Source organism: Ranitomeya variabilis, chromosome 7 (assembly GCF_051348905.1).
Source record: "Ranitomeya variabilis isolate aRanVar5 chromosome 7, aRanVar5.hap1, whole genome shotgun sequence".
NCBI classification, from domain to species: Eukaryota; Metazoa; Chordata; class Amphibia; order Anura; family Dendrobatidae; genus Ranitomeya; species Ranitomeya variabilis.
Genome location: NC_135238.1, coordinates 204247856 through 204267958, shown reverse-complemented (window position 1 = coordinate 204267958; position 20103 = coordinate 204247856). Strand labels below are relative to the sequence as shown.

The 20103-nt window shown below is 43.8% G+C and overlaps 1 protein-coding gene across 2 annotated transcripts in view; it reads left to right on the top strand.

The window, feature by feature from the left end:
* HAT1 (histone acetyltransferase 1) overlaps nucleotides 1–20103 on the top strand; it is a 44757-nt gene that overhangs the window by 12382 nt on the left and 12272 nt on the right. For both annotated transcript variants that reach the window (XM_077272704.1, XM_077272705.1), the window contains exons 4-8: nucleotides 2514–2634; nucleotides 9795–9974; nucleotides 11233–11354; nucleotides 11875–11979; nucleotides 13114–13220. In XM_077272704.1, coding sequence (XP_077128819.1) covers nucleotides 2514–2634; nucleotides 9795–9974; nucleotides 11233–11354; nucleotides 11875–11979; nucleotides 13114–13220 — 635 coding nt within the window. The remainder of the gene's footprint in view (nucleotides 1–2513; nucleotides 2635–9794; nucleotides 9975–11232; nucleotides 11355–11874; nucleotides 11980–13113; nucleotides 13221–20103) is intronic.

The following is a 20103-nucleotide window of genomic DNA, read 5'->3' as shown; positions in this document are numbered from 1 at the left end:
AGGGGGTGGATGCTGAAGTCCTCCCTGAACCAAGGGAAGTCTTTTCTCCCAGTAAGCTGGTTAGTGGTGACCACCGATGCCAGCCTCTTGGGCTGGGGGGCAGTTTTCAACCGCCACATGGCACAGGGTCATTGGTCCACTCGAGAGTCGCATCTCCCAATCAACATCTTGGAAATACGAGCGATCAGACTTGCCTTACTCAGTTTTCACCATCTCCTCGCAGGTCACCCCATCAGGATCCAATCCGACAACGCCACGGCGGTGGCGTATATCAACCGTCAAGGGGGAACCCGCAGCAGGACGGCCATGCACGAAATGATTCATATCCTTCGTTGGGCCGAGAGCAACCACTCACCCATCTCTGCAATCCACATCCCGGGGGTGGAGAATTGGGCAGCGGACTTTCTCAGTCGCCAGGGCCTCGCCTCGGGAGGGCGGTCTCACCATCCGGAAGTCTTCCAGCAGATTTGCCGTCGCTGGGGGACTCCGGATGTGGACCTCGTTGCCTCAAGGCTAAACAAAGTTCCCCAGTTCTTTGCCCGATCACTCGATCCATGCGCCATCGGAGCAGACGCCTTGGTGCTGCTGTGGCATCAGTTCCGGCTCCCGTACATTTTTTCCCCTCTCCCCTTGCTCCCGAGGGTCATCAAGAAAATCAGAGCAGAGGGGGTACCAGTGATCCTAGTCGCGCCGGACTGGCTACGCCGAGCATGGTACGGCAAACTCATCCAACTGGTCTCCGACGTTCCCTGGCGGCTACCAGATCTCATGGATCTACGCTCACAGGGCCCGATTTACCACCAGAACTACGGGACTCTGTCTTTGACGGCATGGCCGTTGAGTCCTGGATTTTACCCCAAGCTGTATTCTCTCCTGGGGTTTCCTCCACCATGATTAGTGCTAGGAAGCCCGTATCCATGCGTATTTATCATCGCACCTGGCGAATTTTCTTTTCATGGTGCAACGCCCATGGGCGTTCTCTGGTGTTTTCCATTCCTTCCATATTGGAATTCCTACAATCAGGATTAGAATCGGGTCTCGCTCTAAGCTCGCTCAAAGGACAAGTGTCAGCTTTGTCAGTGCTATTCCAATGCAAAATTGCCACCAGATTACCGGTTAAGACGTTCATTCAGGGAGTCGCCCGTGTGGCTCCTCCTTATAAGATGCTGCTGGATTCATGGGATCTTAATCTTGTTCTCGGAGTCCTTCAAGAGGCTCCTTTCGAACCACTGCAGGACGTCTCGCTAACTTTTCTTTCCTGGAAAGTGGTCTTTCTAGTAGCGATTACGTCAATCAGACGAGTTTCGGAGTTGGCAGCTCTCTCCTGCCGACCACCGTTCTTGACCTTTCATCCAAATAAAGCAGTCTTGAGGACTTCCCCCTCTTTCCTACCCAAAGTTGTTTCCTCTTTTCACCTCAACGAGGAGATTGTTTTGCCTTCATTCTGTCCGGCACCAGTCCATCGTATCGAGAAAGCTCTCCACACTGTCAATTTGGTTAGGGCTCTTCGACGGCACATCTCTCGGACGGCTCCCTTCCGCAAGTCAGATGTCCTGTTCGTGCTTCCAGAGGGACCTAGGAAGGGTCTACCCGCCTCAAAGGCCACACTAGCCAAGTGGATCCGCTCGGCTATTCAGGAATCCTACCGTGTCAGGAACACTCCTGTCCCAGCAGGGATTAAGGTGCATTTGACTCGGGACAGTGGGCGCCTTTTGGGCCATTCGGCACCAGGCGTCAGAACAGGTCTGCAAAGCTGCGACTTGGTCCAGTTTGCATACTTTTACAAAACATAACCACGTTCATTCTCAATCCTCGGCAGATGCTGCACTTGGCAGGCACATTCTGCAATCGGCAGCACCTCAGCTATAAGCTACCGGTACATGGGGTAATAGCAGTTGTGTTAATTCCCACCCAGGGACTGCTTTAGGTCCCCCATTGAGGCGTAAGAGAAATAGGGATTTTTGTGTACTCACCGTAAAATCCTTTTCTCGAGCCAATCATTGGGGGACACAGCACACACCCTGTTAGCCTATTGGCTTGTTGTTAGTCCGGTTTTGACATAGTTTATTGCCTTTTGTTTAATATTCCTACTGCTTTGCTACCGAACTGGTTCAATCTTAGCCAGACAGAGGGTGTATACTGCAGAGGAGGAGTTAATTTTTTGTGTGTTCACTTAGTGTCCTCCTAGAGTGTCCTCCTAGTGGCAGCAGCATAACTCCCATGGTCCTGTGTCCCCCAAGGATTGGCTCGGAGAAAAGGATTTTATGGTGAGTACACAAAAATCCCTATTTTTCTTGTTTTCAAATGCGCTATATGGTAAAATCAATAGTGTCATTCAAAAGTACAACTCACACGGCCATATTGACAGAAAAACTAAAATGTTATGGCTCTGGGAAGAAGTGGAGGAAAAAAACATAGTTATTGCATATTGATCTAGTATAACCTAATGAGTAAATGTTCTGGTATTCCTGTAAATATTATTATATATATATTTTTTTCTTTTGTAATGTCAGTGAGGTGGCTTTCGGATATAAGGGTTTGCAGATTTTACTTTACTACAGCGCTGGAAACTTATCCACTATGTTCCGTATCCATTACACTTCCAAAGTTGATGAAAAGTTTGAAGAGGTCCAAGTAAGTAGTGCTGGTTTTTTTTTCGTTCTTTACTTTAATATTATTTCTAATTAGAAATATGTTTTTGTGTAGTCACTAGTATACTATAATCAGATATTGATGTATATTTGTAAGTTTACTCTCCGGTTAGGCAGGTAGACCGCATTTAATAGTAATAATTCAGTGTATTTTGGCTGCTGCTGTTTTCGGCAGCAGAGGTCCGGTTTACACAGGATGATGTGCTGCCGAAAACCATCTTTTTTTGCGAGTTTTACTAGGATCTCGTGTTCACAATAATCGTGCTGTGTAAATGCACCATTATTCAGCATTTATTTCACCATAATCACAGACAAGAAAATCGAGAATGGTTTCTAAGCAGAGCAATTATGTATGGTCTATTAAATGTGAAAAATGATTTGATTCTAAAAATGATGTTATAATCCAGCACCACAATGTAATGCTTGTGGATTTTGATTCAGATTCCGCAACAAACCTTTCAATTGACTGTTTCCTCGAGCTGTGAACATGCCCTAAAAGCAATGTGAAATTAATGGGGCTGGCTTGACAGTAAAATACTTTTCGTGTGTAGATAAAAAAAAAATAAATAAAAAAAAATGACAGTGCAATAAGGTCTTATCCGGATTAGAAAGGAAAGAGTAAAATGGGACTTTCACACCAGGGGGAGTTGTGAAAGTCATAACCTTTTTGTTGGCTTGTAAGCAAAGACGGCTGTTGCAGATCCACTAGGTAGTCAGCAAACTTGGAAATGAAAGTGGATGTAAACCTGTGCTGCCGAGGAATCCAGTATACAATTGGAGACCAGATGCTGTTTTATTTGTCAACGCGTTTCGAGGTAAACAAATCTCTTCATCAAGACAAACAAAATATTAATGTGGATTGTCCTGATGAAGAGGAATGACTCGAAAAGCGTTGACAAATAAAACCGCCTATTGTATCCTACTGTATATTGGATCCTTGACAGCGCAGGTTTATATCCACTTTCATCTCTAAAATTTGCTTAATAAAATGGTTTTGGGTTTTTTTTTAGGCATGGATTAATTAAAATGATAAACTTGAGGCATAACCTCGTTCCAGCGAAGACCGCTACTACACAGGTCTGCTCCAGAAACTGCCCTGTTTGGAAGTCAGACTACTAGAAGAACACACAGTTGGAGAAATGTCCAATGATGCGCTCTTCTAGTTACCTGACCACTGCAGCCAATTACAGGGTGCAGCGGTGTCGAGACTTAAGAATGGGGCAGACGCCACTTCTGGAGTGAGCCTTCGGAGTGTCCTGTGCTGGAAGGCAATATGCTTATATTTAGTATTTTTAATCATTCCATGCCTAATATAAAAATGATTTTACTGTCTGACACCTCCTTTTTAAGCTTGGCTTATATGAAAGAGAACCACTACAAAAGCTTTTTCTTGTGTGGGATTTTTAAAGGGAACCTGTCAAGTCGTGCTAGCTGAACCACAGGCCGCATGAATCAGACACTGACTGTGCAACTTCAGCCGGTTATGTTTTACTCTGAAACACTGCGGCATTTTACAGTAAACAAACATACCTTGATAAGTCGTCCGAGTACCATATGACTTGGCTGTCCATTGCGAGGCTGGTTCCCTGCGGTTCCTCCACACCCCGATTTCTTTGCTGGGTTTCGTCCCGTCAATCATCTGTGCTGAGGTAGGTACAAAATGCTGGGGTCTGAGACTCCTAGGCCCCAGCCATCTTCCAAAGGGCGTTTATTCTTAAACGCCGCAGTGTTTCAGAGTAGAACGTTCCTAGCTGGAATCACACTCTTCAGGGTTCCCTTTAAGTTTTTTTTTTTTTTTAATGAAATTTATGAATGAATGAAACATGTTTTCTTACTACCAAATCAGACATTTTATTTTTATTGGTAATTTTTGAATTATTATTTAAAAGCGACCAATCAATGCCTTTTTAGATTTTTTCGAATATCTATAAAGTACTGTATGCTGTAGAGCAGAGGTCACAAGCTGCATTCCTCAAGGGCTGCAAACAGGTCATGCTTTCAGGATTTCCTTGTATTACACAGGTGATAATTTAATCACCTGCACAGATAATGATTCTAGCACCTAGTGCAATGCTAAGGAAATCTTGAAAACACGCACGATTTGCAGCCCTCGAAGAATGCAGTTTGAGACCCCTGCTGTAGAGTTTAAGGGTTGTTGCACTTTATAATCGTTTCCCAATTTAAAAGTTTGGTTGTTTTATGTACACTGTTGCTGCTGCTGTTGCTGCTGTTTCTGTTTCTGCCGCTGTTGCTGCTGTTTCTGTTTCTGCCGCTGTTGCTGCTGTTGTTGCTGCTGCTATTGCTGTTTCTGCCGCTGTTGCTGCTGCTGTTGTTGCTGTTGCTGTTTCTGCCGCTGTTGCTGTTACTGCTGCTGCCTCTGTTGCTGTTGCTGCTTCTGTTGTTGCTGCTTCTGTTGTTGCTGCTTCTGTTGTTGCTGCTTCTGTTGTTGCTGCTTCTGTTGTTGCTGCTTCTGTTGTTGCTGCTTCTGTTGTTGCTGCTTCTGTTGTTGCTGCTTCTGTTGTTGCTGCTTCTGTTGTTGTTGTTGCTGCTGTTTCTGCTTTTGTTGCTGCTGTTGTTGTTGCTCCTGCTGTTGCTGTTGTTGCTGTTGCTGCTGTTGTTGCTGCTGCTGTTGCATCTGCTGTTGCGTCTGCTGTTGCGTCTGTTGCTGCTGCTGTTGTTGTTTTTGCTGCTGCTGTTGTTGCTGCTGTTGTTGCTGCTGTTGTTGCTCCTGCTGCTGCTGTTGTTGCTGCTGCTGTTGTTGCGTCTGCTGTTGTTGCGTCTGCTGCTGTTGCTGCTGCTGTTGTTTTTGCTGCTGTTGTTGCTGCTGTTGTTGCTGCTGTTGTTGCTGCTGTTGTTGCTGCTGTTGTTGCTGCTGTTGTTGCTGCTGTTGTTGCTGCTGTTGTTGCTGCTGTTGTTGCTGCTGCTGCTGCTGTTGCTGCTGCTGCTGCTGTTGCTCCTGCTGCTGCTGTTGCTCCTGCTGCTGCTGTTGTTTTTGCTGCTGTTGTTGTTGCTGCTGTTGTTGTTGCTGCTGTTGCTCCTGCTGTTGTTGTTGCTGCTGTTGTTGCTGTTGCTGTTGCTTCTGTTGTTGCTTCTGTTGTTGCTGCTGCTGTTGTTGTTGCTGTTGTTGCTGCTGCTGTAGCTCCTGTTGCTGTTGTTGCTGCTGCTGTTGTTGCTGCTGCTGTTGTGTTTTGTTTTTTTTGTGAATGGATTTCAACCATTAGAGGGGTCATAGCTGAGTGGGGGCGACAAGTTCATCATCACTTGCACTACAAATGTAGCATAACTTATGATGGATGTGTACTCATGGAGTACATTTGCAGTGGTGCATAGCAGCTCAAAGAAGTGCACCTCTTACTGACTTTGATGCATCTTACCCCCACATACCCTTCCATCAAGACTAGCATACAGTATATCAATCTTGATGATTTGGAGGGGCCTTTGTACTTTCCAGGGAGTTTTCTAACAAGGAATAAACTATATGGAAGTATAAGAAAAGTGCACAATAATTGATCCGATCGTACTACTGAAGAATGCTACAGTGGCCACTAGTTTGCGTGATATCATTACAGCAATGCACCTTGGTCAAATTAGACAAATAAAGAAAACAAATTGATGGTGTTGGAAGTTTTCGCATATAAGTAGTAGTCCGGGGTCATCGGTTAGCCGGTTATTGTTCCCACTTCTGCAATAATAAAACGGCCGGAGTTAGCAAAGGCAAAGCGTGTGTCTCCTTTCTCCGCCAGTAACTTACAGGGGTAGCTGAATGCCGACCTAAGTGCCATTCATCTGCAGGTGCATTGCCTCAACCAGGGGGATAATGGCTGAAAGGACAGGAATTAGTAGCATGTTGTATTAGCCTTTTGTAGCGTATTTTGTCCTAAGCGTCTTAATTTCCCCGATTGAATGGCGAGCAGCGAGAGTGTGGGTTTTGAACTAATACTCATCATGCATGTAAACGGTGTGAAAGGGTTCCTGAGCGAGTGAACACAGAGTGTTCTTGTGTCAGCCCTCGTGGATATAGATACAATACAAACATTTCAGCCAAACGCCACGTAGACTCCATTGAGTAAAAACCTGGCTCCATTGTGTGGCTGCCCTCCCATACACAGTGAGAACAGAAAGTCCCTGAATAGGGGTGCAAGCTCCCTTTTTTTTTTTGTTCCATAGGCTGCTAGGCTTTTAGGGACTTCATTGAAGGGGGCCACGATTTTTTGTTAAGTTGAGACCAGTTCATTATGTTTTATTGCCTGGTGAGATGCAGTAATATGTTATTGTGGAAGTTCATCAAATATTCATGGTTTAAGATAAGTAGTAAATGTATTCATTCGAGTGGCCCTAGGGGATTTGGAAAGGAATATGGAGTCTGCTCAGCTGACAGTCCACGGGGAGATGGAGCTTGTTTAACAAGCTTACGTCTAATCTCTGATTACCATTTGTCTGGAAGGATTTCCTCCTTTTATTGTTAGAAATCTGCATAAAAACAACTGTTTTCAGAACTTGTAATTCCTTGTAATCCTAAATGGGAGATCTTGACTTGCTCTTCAGTTTTCCTAAATGGAAAAGTGATTTTTTTTTTATGTAAAATTCTATTTTAACTAGCTTTTAGGGACACTTTATTATTTCTTGTAACCCCTTTTTTTATTTTTTACTCCTCACTCTATTCTATTCTATAATTCTAATCAATTTATGTCACCAAAGTAGGATTGCACCTGTCTGCCTGAGGAGGTTGTGACTAGGACACTGTTTAATGCCCCCATTTTTATTTTTATTTTTTGTCATTTAGCACCAAATAGTTTAATATGTCTTAGGTGTATCTTATAGCCCAAAATCTATTTTTTTACCCAGTTTGTATATTTTTTTTTTTTTAGAGGCTACTTTTTGGTTTCTGTCATTCTTGATGGCATGTATAGCACAACATGAAACGCTATTCATTTTTTTTTTTTTTTCCTGACTGAATTGGATAACTGCTCCGTTTTTATATCAGCAGTATGTCACTTCTTTCAGCGTTTTTGCATCTTTTTTTTTTTTGCACATAGAAAGCTATAAATAAGTGCAAAACATGCAGGTATCAGGTTTTGCTGCATTTTTAGTGGGGGAAAAAAAGCATGAACAGCAGGATATGAAACCCACTTGTTTTTGTGATTCCCCCCCCCCCCCCTTAAGTTTAAACCATATTGTCTTGGACTCCTCACCTGAGACTGGCAGGTAGGATTAGTAGAGTTTAATTATGAGTGATATGTGTAAAGTAAACACTGGCTGACCAAGGTGTGAAATTAAACAATACCTGATCAACTTAAGGGCTGACCAAAGGATGAAAGTAAGCCATGTCCTACAAACTCAATGCACTGCCAATGTCTTAAGCCCCCGTCTCACTAAGCGAGATCGCTAGCGAGATCGCTGCTGAATCACAAGTTTTGTGACGCAACAGCGACCTCAGTAGCGATCTCGCTATGTGTGACACGTAGCAGCGATCAGGCCCCTGCTGTGAGATCGCTGGTCGTGTCGGAATGGCCTGGACCTTTTTTTGATCGTTGAGGTCCCGCTGGGTAGCACACATCGCTGTGTTTGACACCTTACCAACGACCTCGTTGACAACTCAGACACTGAATCGTCATAATAGCTCCCATGTGACATCGTTGTACAGGTCGCTACAGGTCGCTGGTGAGATGTCAAACAGTGAGATCGCAGCAGCGATCGTTGGGAAGATCTCACTGTTTGACATCTCACCAGCGACCACATAGCGACGCAGCAACGATCCCTGACAGGTCGTATCGTTGTCGGGATCGCTTTAGCGTCGCTAAGTGAGACGGGGCCTTTAGGTAAACTACTCCCGACCAATTCAATCCCAAAACCCCCATTAAATTAGTGATTATGTATTTTCTAATTAAAGGGAATCTCTCACTTACTTTTTCGTACATAAGCTTCGGCCAACCGCCATCAGGGGCTTCTCTACAGCATTATAGAATGCTGTAGATAAGCCCCTGATGGCGATGGCTGCAGCTTATATATGAAAAATGAGGGGACAGATTCCCTTTAACTCATATGAAAAAAAAAATTCCACTAAATTTGATCAGATTGCCCTTTTTACAAAAAATGCATGGTTTCACATGTCTTGTATTGGTAACCTGTTTTCATCCTTCTGTGGTGGAAGCAAAGCTGAACTTTAGCATCATGAAAAAAGCATCAAAATTGCTTCACAATTTTTTTTGTTATATTTTGCTCCGTTCGGGTTTTTTTTAGGAGACGTTTGAACCCAATCCCTCCTTAAAAAAATAACAAAACCCTGCACACATACACGTGAAAAACTCTTTATTTCTATTTTAAAATGACTTGCTAGTCATATGTTCAGTCTTTTTGAGTGTTTTTCTTCCGCTTCATGTAATGCCAGGTGGGGAAAAAAATGTTGTCTTTTGATGCGGCTCTTGATGGAAAACACTGCATCTATGTACTGTTCAATGAAAAAGCAGCAAAAAAATTACAGGAAAAGAGTGCAAATTTCTAAAATCTTTTTAAAAAGGTTGTCCGCTATTAAGTTATAAGTCTGCAGTCACTGCGACTGCAGACTTGTGAATCCTCATGTCGTGCAAGCAAAAGACACTGCTGCTAGGACGACGGTGAAGCGGCTTCAGGAAGACTAACCTCTTTCTGGAAGTTGACGGCTATGCCGGCGTCTTAACACACCTTGTGCACATACCCTCCGACCGTTTAAGGAAACTTAAAAATCCGCAAAGAAGGAGTTTCCTGAAAAAGTCGTTTTTTTGACCGCCTAAACAATCTGTGTGCACTTAGCTTTCGACAGCATGAAGCTCTTCTGCAATCAGCATCTTGTACTGGTCTGTGCTGTCAGCTGTAGGATAATTGCAATAACTCCTATCATTTCATATCCGTTAATCTTTTCTGTCGTTGCTTATGATTTTCAGCCCATGTCTGTTTCCAGAATGGCTTCACTTTTTAATACAGAGCTAGTTTTGTCGTGTGGGTACTGCATATTTTAGGCCCTTCCTCAGTATTAATTGCAGCATGTAGCCAGATTTCCTGCTGTACATGCAATTTCATTTTTACTCCTTCATATTGTTTAAGACAAGTGTTATATTGTGATGTGATGTCAGAGCTGTAATTCTTTCCTATTTATCATTATAACAGGCTGATGATGTTGAAAGCAAAATTCGTGAAATTATCCCCCCTGGGTTTTGCAGTGGCACAGATGACTTTGTATCATTACTGGAAAAAGAAGTTAACTTTAAGCCATTTGGCCCTATAATACACACCTATACGGTTTACAACGAAGAAGCTTGTGAGGAGTTCACTTACGAGATACATAAGGTAGGAGTGAGTTAAGAAGTATTTTCTGACCACATAAAGTTAAAGTGACTGCATTTACATGTTGGTAAAGAAAACACTGAGACGTCTACTTTGTTTTTCTAATTCACTCTTTGATTCAAAAGCATGATTGTGGGAACATAATTTAGTAACCAGAAATGAGCAAATAAATTTGCAGGACTCTGGTCCAGTGACCAGGTCAGAATTCTGTGGCCACAAGCCTTTCAAACTGCCTTCTACCTGCTAGCATCTGCGGCTTCTGTTTTGCTTAGCTGACCCGACAGTCGGTCAACGACGTGGATGTACGTTGTGCCAGGCCAACTAATCAAGAGGTGCCGCAAATGCTGGCAGGTAGACAATTTGCAGTACTTGGCGGCCACAGGACCCAAGGTCTTGTGAATAAATTTACTCATGTCTAATAATGGCCTTTGCATCAGAAAATATGAAACCACCAGCAACTTCACCTGGTAGAAAGAGATGTCACATTGTGACTGTCTTCATTAAGGATGGGGGGCCCCAAACTGTCCCTAGAACTGGGACTCTAAATATTCCTGTCCCGGGGGTACTCTTGAAGGTAGAGAGGCCTGAGTCTCTGACCTTACTATGATCCTGTTAAACCTGATCTGTTCCCTCCTCCACCCCATGAGGCATGGGACAAATGTAAGGTAAATAAGACACAAAGCTGTAACAGGGATAACAGAAAACCACTATCATACAAAAGCACTAACCAACAATAGGCATGTGGATAGGGACTGGGAGGAATAAACTAAATGGGACCAGGAGATAAACCCACACGTACAACAGCAAACCACAGAATACTACCACAACAACTCCACTCAAACCACTTTGGTTTAGCAGACCGCACAGAAAGATGAATATTTCACCGGCAAGGATAAGGTCTGGTCAGTTTTTAATAGAAGAGGTAATGATCAGATCAGACACAGTTGAAATGGATGTTTCTGACCAGCATAGAAAGGGTCATTAACCTCTTCAACACCTGAGGAAACTAAGTCCATTTAATATGGGACACAAATCACACCATCTCTAAAGACCTGTGATTCATTACCTGACGTGACCATCTAACTCCAGGTCTTCAGGGGGACGTGACACTCTGGTGACAGATGATTTCCAGAAGTTGCCCTTGAGTTGAAGCAAGGGTTGTACTTTTTTCAGAAGCTTGGGCCAACAGATATGACCAATAGATATTTTTAAGACACAAACGTGTAACTGTCTGACCTGACTCTTGTGACATTTGCCCTAGGCTGACTTGACCTGTCCAGGCTTCAGAGAGTACCACGAAAGGCTCCAGACCTTCTTAATGTGGTTCATTGAAACGGCTAGCTACATCGATGTGGATGATGAGCGATGGGACTACTTTGTGGTGTAAGTGCCATTCTAAATCAACATTCGACTTCCCTCCATTAGCAAAGCTTGGAGATTTAATTGGTAGACACCAATTATACAGTTGCCGTATAATGATATTTTTTTCCCAGGCAGGACAAACCATTGTTTACAAGGCTCACAGTTTCCCTTCATTGTGTTTGTGGAGGCCTCCAGAATAGCACTGAATTAAACTCTGTTGTCTGTCGGAGTGGTGAATGTGGGCTTAAACAGTAAAATGAGTTTTTTTTTTTTTTTTGCCTGTGTCCCTTTTTACTTGCCACCCATTCAGTGTGCACAATAGGCAAGTGCACTGAAGTGATGCAAAGAGGGCTGATTTATCCAAGTTGTAGCTCACCAATTAAGTGAATTGTGCATTCAGAATAAAGCAGGTGTACCCATTGGGCCCTCACAGCGTAGCTTGCTGACACTGGAAACTCTGGCAGAGAATGGAAAAGGAAAATGGACCCTGCATGGGAGCTTGCCTGTAATTGACCCGCTTGGCTTTCTGTTTTATCTGCAGATTTGAGAAGTACAATAAAGACGGGACTACACTCTTCGCGACTGTAGGCTACATGACAGTCTATAATTACTACGTGTACCCAGACAAAACCCGGCCACGTGTAAGGTAATTGCCTGCGATGCACGTGCCTTCCCTTTCTTTCCTTCCTTATTTTGTTTCACAAGTGAATCTCACTAAAGTTCCCAATTTTACCTATAATGGCGATTAGCATTTTTAACAACACAAGAGGCTGGACGGTGAAAGAAGATGCGATTTACCCAGAGCCGGCTGATGTGTTTCTGTTGGATCCTAATTGTAACATTAAATAAAAATTCTGTAACCCTGAAAAGACTTAATTTTTTTTTTTTTATTTTATAAAGTAATGAAAGCTTTTGTCAATTGCAAGCCATAAAACTCAACTTTTAATACTAAATCTAAAATTTATACTGGGTATCATTAAAATGATGTCCCTAATCTGCTTGCAATTTATAGATTTTTGAGGATGGCTACCTATATTTAATCAGTTGATGGCACTCTGGGGTATCATCATTAACTAGATTATAATTGGCTGTCTGAGGAATGTTCTGATACATGAATGCACTTTGGCAAATCATCAAGAGCCACCGCTGGCAGCTCCTTTTGACATTGACAATCAATGACGTCCTATATGTGCTTGATGTGATGAGTCCGGAGCCGCAGGCCATGGTGGACAGTCCAGGCCATGCACGCAGTGCTCAGTAGCATGAGCAACATGCACATTGATATGTTGAAAATCAGTTCATGGGACTCATTTAGGTCCCTCCACAAAATCAATGTAACTCTGAGCTGTTAGTGTACTTGGAATGAAGACTAGAGAAATCTGTCTACCACATATTATACCACGTCACATCATAATCCTGGGAGTAGGACCAGTTGGATGTTCCCACTTGAAGGCATCTTCATGGCATTGCCCACCTGGTTTCCTGACCAATCTCCGGCTATCATTGCGTCCACGGCAAAACCGTGATTTATCACTGAAGAGGATAGCCCTCCATACCAGCGTGACACTTTTACTTGATACTGTATAGATCCAGATAGTTTGAAAGTTTCACCTTTTTTCTTCTTTTACATATCCTTAACATGTCTACCCGTCCTGTGGTTTCCAGATTTCCATGACTTTGCTGTTTAGTATTACAATGTAATTGTTGTGTAGTGTTTATTGCTATAACAGGAGGTGCAGTCTAAATAAATTGTGTTTTTTTTTCTCTTCCTTCTTTGCAGCCAGATGTTGATTCTGCCTCCATTTCAAAGTGAAGGGCACGGAGCTCAGCTGCTGGAAACAGTTCATAGATATTATGTTACTTCCCCCAACATTTTGGATGTTACAGGTATTGTGGAGCCTCCAATCTGTACAAATGGAATTGATGATGTGCAGTCCGTTGGATTGCAACCATGTGAATTCTGATTCTCTACCTTGTACTTCTTTTTTTTTTTTGGATCTTTAGGGTTCTCATTTATGATTTCCATGATTGTGTCCATCCTTCTAGTTGCCAGTTTGTCTTATTGCTTCTTTTCTTCTTCAGCTCTTCCAATCAGAAAAAAAAATGATGATTTTACCTTGTTTTTATTTAATGTTTTGCAGCTTATTAGATCTTATTGTGATTAAAGTGGGAGAACTCATCAGGAAAGAGTTGGGGCTGCTCCATTTAGTTGGATAAGAGGCCTTCACTGTGTTGTATTTGTATGACATCCCCACCATCCGTCTGTCTTAAAGGGGTGGTCTGAGTATATATGGATCAGTGTCTGTGTGCAATCCCGAAAAAAAGAAAATTAAGTAGAACTAAGAAGTTTGATTTCCTAATGCTATAGGGGTCAAAATGATTGGGCATCAGGTTTATATAGGATCTGAATGCCGTGAATGTTTGTATTGGGAAAACCCAATAACTGTTGTATCACAAACATTTCTCCAAATTTCTAATGAGTACGTTTTGAGAATTCCGTTTAAACGTTCAGCCATTTTTTTTTCTTCCATTTGACGGGCCTTGGTACATTTTAACTGCAGAGCGCAGGTTATGTTGTTAACGGTGGGTTCACAAATGGAAACTAGTCCTTAATGAAACGCAGCCTGTGAAGGTAACTGTAGCATCAGAGGTTGTCATACTGGCATGACCTTGGATAGTAAAACTCTAAGGTCCAACAATAATTTACTCTTGTGAATTTTTGGATATCCCATCTGACACTGCTGCAAATACTAAAAGTACATTTGGGTTTCAGTTTTACATCTGTTTTTGTTTCTGCCTGCAAAGCATTCCTTTTTACTAGATGTGTCTGAGTGCTTCCAGTGTTTTGGGTATGTGCAGCACTTGAATAATGGACCCATTATTGGTTATCATAACAGATCACGATCAGTAGACTTCAACGGTAAAAAAAAACCAAAGCAAAACTGTTCCTGTTGTTATCCCTTGTTTGGCGGATCAAAAAATTAGACTACATTTTTTGACACAGCTAATAAAAGACCTTTTGGGGCATTTTTGTCTGTTTTTCAAATAAAATGGATTGTGTACTAAATCATTTTTTCTGTATTTGTCATTGCAAAATGGATAAAAAAAAAAAAACTACTGGCCATATGAACTACTGGCCATATGTCTTAAGGAGACATGTATGTTAAGCTAAAGTTGGCCCAACTCTGACATTGATGGGTTCGGCTGACGGTCTGAGCATGGGGCACCCAACAAGTGTTGTCGAGGGAATAAGCATCCAGTTCGTCTGATTTACAATCGTTTTTGTTATCTACCGTAAGTAAGCTGCTGCCAGAGAGGTCTGTCTGCAGGTCTCTTATAGAAAACACAGACAAACTCGACGGAGCAAGCACTCGACAGAGCGAGCGCTCCTGTGTGTCAGAGAGGCTGCTGAGAGCTGCAGGTTGAACCATGGTCCGGCTGACAGCCATCTAGAGTGTATTGGGGGCTTTATACTGGACTACTCAGAAGAAAACCAGGAAATTTCCTCATAGTTCTAGAAGACCCTCTTTCTTGTGGTTCATTTCAGTTGTCCTTTGATTTTCTTGTGAAAAACTTTTCGGGTATTATCTACTATATATACTCGAGTATAAGCCGACCCGAGTATAAGCCGAGCCCCCTAATTTTGCCACAAAAAACTGGGAAAACTTAATGACTCGAGTATAAGCCTAGAGTGGGAAATGCAGCAGCTACCGGTAAATGTCAAAAAGTAAAAATAGATACCAATAAAAGTAAAATTAATTGTGACAGTAGGTTAAGTGTTTTTGAATATCCATATTGAATCAGGAGCCCCATATAATGCTCCATACAGTTTATGATGGGGCCCCATAAGATGCTCCATATTAAAATATGCCCCATATAATGCTGCACAAATGTTGATTATGGCCCCATAAGATGCTCCATACAGATATTTGCCCCATATAATGCTGCACAAATGCTGATTATGACCCCATAAGATGCTCCATACAGACATTTGCCCCATACAATGCTGCACAAATGCTGATTATGACCCCATAAGATGCTCCATACAGACATTTGCCCCATATAATGCTGCACAAATGCTGATTATGACCCCATAAGATGCTCCATACAGACGTTTTCCCCATATAATGCTGCACAAATGCTGATTATGGCCCCATAAGATGCTCCATAGAGACATTTGCCCCATATGCTGTTGCTGCGATAAAAAAAAAAGTCACATACTCACCTCTCGACGCTCAGGCCCCCGGCACTTGCTGTAGACACTTTTTCCCGTTCCACCGCCGGGCGCCGCTGCTTCTTCTGCACTGAAGTTCGGGCAGAGGGCGGCGCGCACACTAATCGCGTTATCGCGCCCTCTGAGCTGAGCGCGTCACTGTGGAAGATGGAGTCCGCCGGTGGAACGCGGACAGGTGAATATCGCGCAATGCCTCCGTTATACTCACCTGCTCCTGGCGCGGTCCCTGCATGTCCCTGGTTCTCCGGGTGCTGACAGCTTCTTCCACCGTTGAGCGGTCACCTGTACCGTTCATTACAGTAATGAATATGCGGCTCCACCCCTATGGGAGTGGAGTCGGGTCCATATTCATTACTGTAATGAGCGGTACCATGTGACCGCTCAACACAGGAAGAAGCGGTCAGCACCCGGAGAACCAGGGACATGCAGGGACCGCGCCAGGAGCAGGTGAGTATAACGGGGGCATTGCGCGATATTCACCTGTCTGTGTTCCACTGCCGGGCTCAGTCTTCCACAGTGACGCTCAGGTCAGAGGGTGCGATAACGTGATTAGTGTGCGCGCCGCCCTCTGCCTGAACTTCAGGGATGTGCAGGGACCGCGCCAGGAGCAGGTGAGTATGTGACAGCCGCTGCTCCCCCTCCCCTGCCGACCCCTGGGAATGACTCGAGTATAATCCGAGGGGCGCAATTTCAGCCTCAAAAAATGGGCTGAAATTCTCGGCTTACACTCGAGTATATACGGTACTTAGATTGTGTAGAATAATACTGTATTGTCTGCAAGTGTCATTGCCCACGGGACAGGATAATGTAATTAGAGGTTTCTGTGAGGAGCTGTAAGAACGTATTTTGGGAAAAGGTTGAACTTTGGTTATGTGGAATATTGAGAACATTGAGGCGGCTCACGTAGAGGCAATGGAACTGTTTTTTTCTTGTTTTTTTTTTTTTACACAAAATGAAGTGAGGCCGGTGTTGCTCTTCAGTATTTTCTGCTGATACTTATGTTTCTAGTGGCGCTCGCTGCTATTGTGCGCGCCCCCTCTCCTCACAAACTACAGTACTAGAGTAGATAAAGTTCTTTTGTGCTAGATTTTAATTCTGGTTGTAATTTTACCTGTGAGATGTTGGTCATTGCCAAGAAGGCCAGGCATAATGTTGGCTCATTTCTTAATGCATCTATTAAGGTTTACATCTTTAAATTCCTCTATTTTGACGTCTAAGCTTATGGTTCCTTTCTTAGCCATATTCTAGGAATTCCAAGTATCTTAGTTTTGGACATGTGTGATGAAGCAAGGTGTGCTTCAGTGATGTAACCCTATATCTGCAATTAAATAGTTTCTTGAAGTTATAGATTCTCTTTTTTTAAAGGGTTATTTTCATGCTTTTCTTGGTGAAATTGCAAATTCTTGTAAAAACCGAATTGGATTTTTAATTTTATTGTTTACTGCTCATTACCGAAGTTACTGGCCACTGCTGCAGTCTTGGCATCGGTGGTTGTCTCCTAGGCAAAGGGCACACTCTTATCTCCCGTTCCATGCAAGCTTTAACGCTCCTCTGCTACTAATGCAAAGTTGCCTCATAAAGTGGCATTTAAGGGCGCACAGCTCGGTGCCAGCAGCAGGAGCGAAGGCCGCAGAGAAGATGGGATAAGACGAGCTAAAATTATCGTTGGCTATAGCTTACTATTTACACTTCTGTAGCTGGAGTCATATACAGGAATAAACTCCATACACTTGGCTGAACAGTGGTTAGGCCGGAAGCCATCTCGTCTGACTCTCCCATACAGAGGAGCGCTCGCATTGCCGAGCACGCCTGTGATCTCTAAGAGACCAGACATACCTGGAAGTGATTCTCCCAGAAAACAAAAGGTTCAACAGTCCGAAATCAGATAACCCCGACCCCACTGACATCTATCACATGACAGTCGTGAAGCCCCTACGCACATTAGTCTGTCAGCCGAAGCCGTTCATATCAGCTGGTTTGGCCGATGTTGGCCCAATGTTTATGGGGGCAATAAAAAGCTGCTACATGTTGATTTCACGCCTTCCCCTTTTATTTTCCTCTGATGTAGAAAGCTGATAGACATCCGGGCGAGACCAGTGTTTTGTATAATCTGATTATTTTGGGCATAAGTGGGTTGTCCAAGACTTTTCTATTCATTGACTAACCTAAGGAAAGGCAATCTATACCTGATTGCTTGGAAGGGGAGGGGGGCGACACTTTGCAACTCCGCAATCAGCTGTTCCTGCATATTGACCCTCTATTCAGAGCAATAGGGGGTGGATGCTCAGTACCCAGCTGTGGCTACCCTAGACTTGATGAAGCTGCACAACTCTGCAACTGAGCACTTCCTGCTGGCTGATCGACGGGGGTTCCGGGTGTAGTAGCCCCTCTGATTTTATGTTTATGGCCTATCCTTTGGATAGGTCATGAATATCAGAAGTCCCTCGAAGTACCCCTTAACCTATCCAAGACTGCTTCGCCAAATGTGGACAGTCCAAGTACTCTTGTGCGGTGGCGCCTATAAGGGCTGTGGAGTCGGAGCCCATTTTGGTGGAGTCGGAGTTGGTGTCATGGAAATTGACGAGTCGGGGGTTTGGCTTACTGACCCCACAGCCCTGGCGCCTATGATATGTGGATTTTTGTGATCTTGAATAACATGTAACGTGCTTCCACCCCTCTAGCGCCATTCGTAGTATAGTTTAGCTTTTCCTCCTGTCCATGAGCGACTCTTGCTCGCTATGTCACGCTTCTCGCGCCAGGCAGCCGGCGTGAGCAGTAGCTTGGAGAGGAGGTCGGTTGTGGAAGATAAGCGCCAAGTCTTCTCCCGTCTGTTTGAAATGTATCTGTCATGTTAATCAAGAAAGCCTGTTTTTAAGAAAATGTTTTCCAGATTACATTGGGGTTTCTTATGCGATTACTGCACTTTTCTTTGAAGTCCTGTAATGTTTTCCGTTTCAGATGGGTCTCGGCTTTAGCCCCGTACACCACAGACTAACATTTGCTTATGGGACGCGAGATAAAATCTGCTCCCCGCTAACCTCGTGCTTGTAAACATAGAGATGTTTCTTGTAGACGCGACTAGTCTGCCCTCCGAGATGACTTTACATTACTATGGTGGGAGTGGGGAATAATCCTTCCTGAATGCTTTACCTCTTCTGTCCTTTTGATATGAAAATGTGTTCAGAGTAATCCAGGCAATATGGGCAATCGGACAGATCTACGGAAAGGGATTGGGGGTAGGGTGGGTAAGGCCTGCAGCAGCCATTCATCATCGCTAATCTACAGCTTGTAATCTTTCAAGATTTATTGAATTACCACCTAAGAGAGGCCTTCCTGGGCTGCATTCATAACCATGATGTTCAGAGGGGATTCACTCCGTAGCTGGGGTGGTCTTCCTCCCTTCTGCAGAACAGATGTTTTGTTTTTTTTCTTTTTTCTCTTTTTTTTTTTTTGTGCTAATTTTACAAAGTGTTCATTAAATGTCACTTTATTTAGCAATGCCTCCATCCATGTGAGCATTATACGTTTACTGTAGGCTCTACAATTAAGTGCACAGAATTAGGGTAAGAAGTGCGGTCTGAAATGTGGTATTTTGCTGGTTAGGCTACTTTCACATTTCCGTCTTTTGCACACCGTCACAATGCGTCGTTCTGTGAAAAAACGCATCCTGCAAAGTTGCCCACAGGATGCGTTTTTTTCACATAGATTTGTATTACCGACGCATCGCGACGTATGGACACACGTTCCATACGTCGTGCACTGGATGCGTCGGTATTTGGCGGGCCGTCGTATCGAAAAACGTTCAAGGGAGCGTTTTTTCGTACATTGTGTCCTGCAATTTTTACTGCGCATGCCCGGCCGGAACTCCACCTCCTCCCTGGGACTTTACCATGGGCAGCAGATGCGTTGAAACACTGCGTTCGCTGCTCACGTCACTCACAAATTCACAAACTTCCGTCGGTACGTCGCGCCGACACTTGGCGACGGCCGAGTACCGACGGAAATGTGAAAGAAGCCTTAGGGTGGTTTAGACTAATGTATTCTTTCATCCGTGTTTTGTTTGTTTTTGCACACAGACAGGCTTACTTTGGATCCGTGTGCTATTTTTCACACAGACAATAATGTCTATGTTGGGGGGGAAACCAAAATCGTAGCATGTGCTAGTCTAATTTACGGACACTGATCCAATTTGCAGACGTGACTGGTTTGACAAAATGAGCAGACCATATGCAGTATGATGGCCGGCACCACCAACTCATCTTTACGTCATTTGATAGCCGACGCCACAGCCACCCCCTCACCCCAAAATACATAACATGCTGGCCTCCGCCACCCCTCTGTATGCAGTATGATGGCCAGTGCCACAGCCGCCCCATCCCCTCTACATAACGCAATATGATGGCCAGCGGCACCCCCTCTATACACAGTATGATGGCCAGTGCCACAGCCGCCCCATCCCCTCTACATAACGCAATATGATGGCCAGCGGCACCCCCTCTATACACAGTATGATGGCCAGTGCCACAGCCGCCCCAT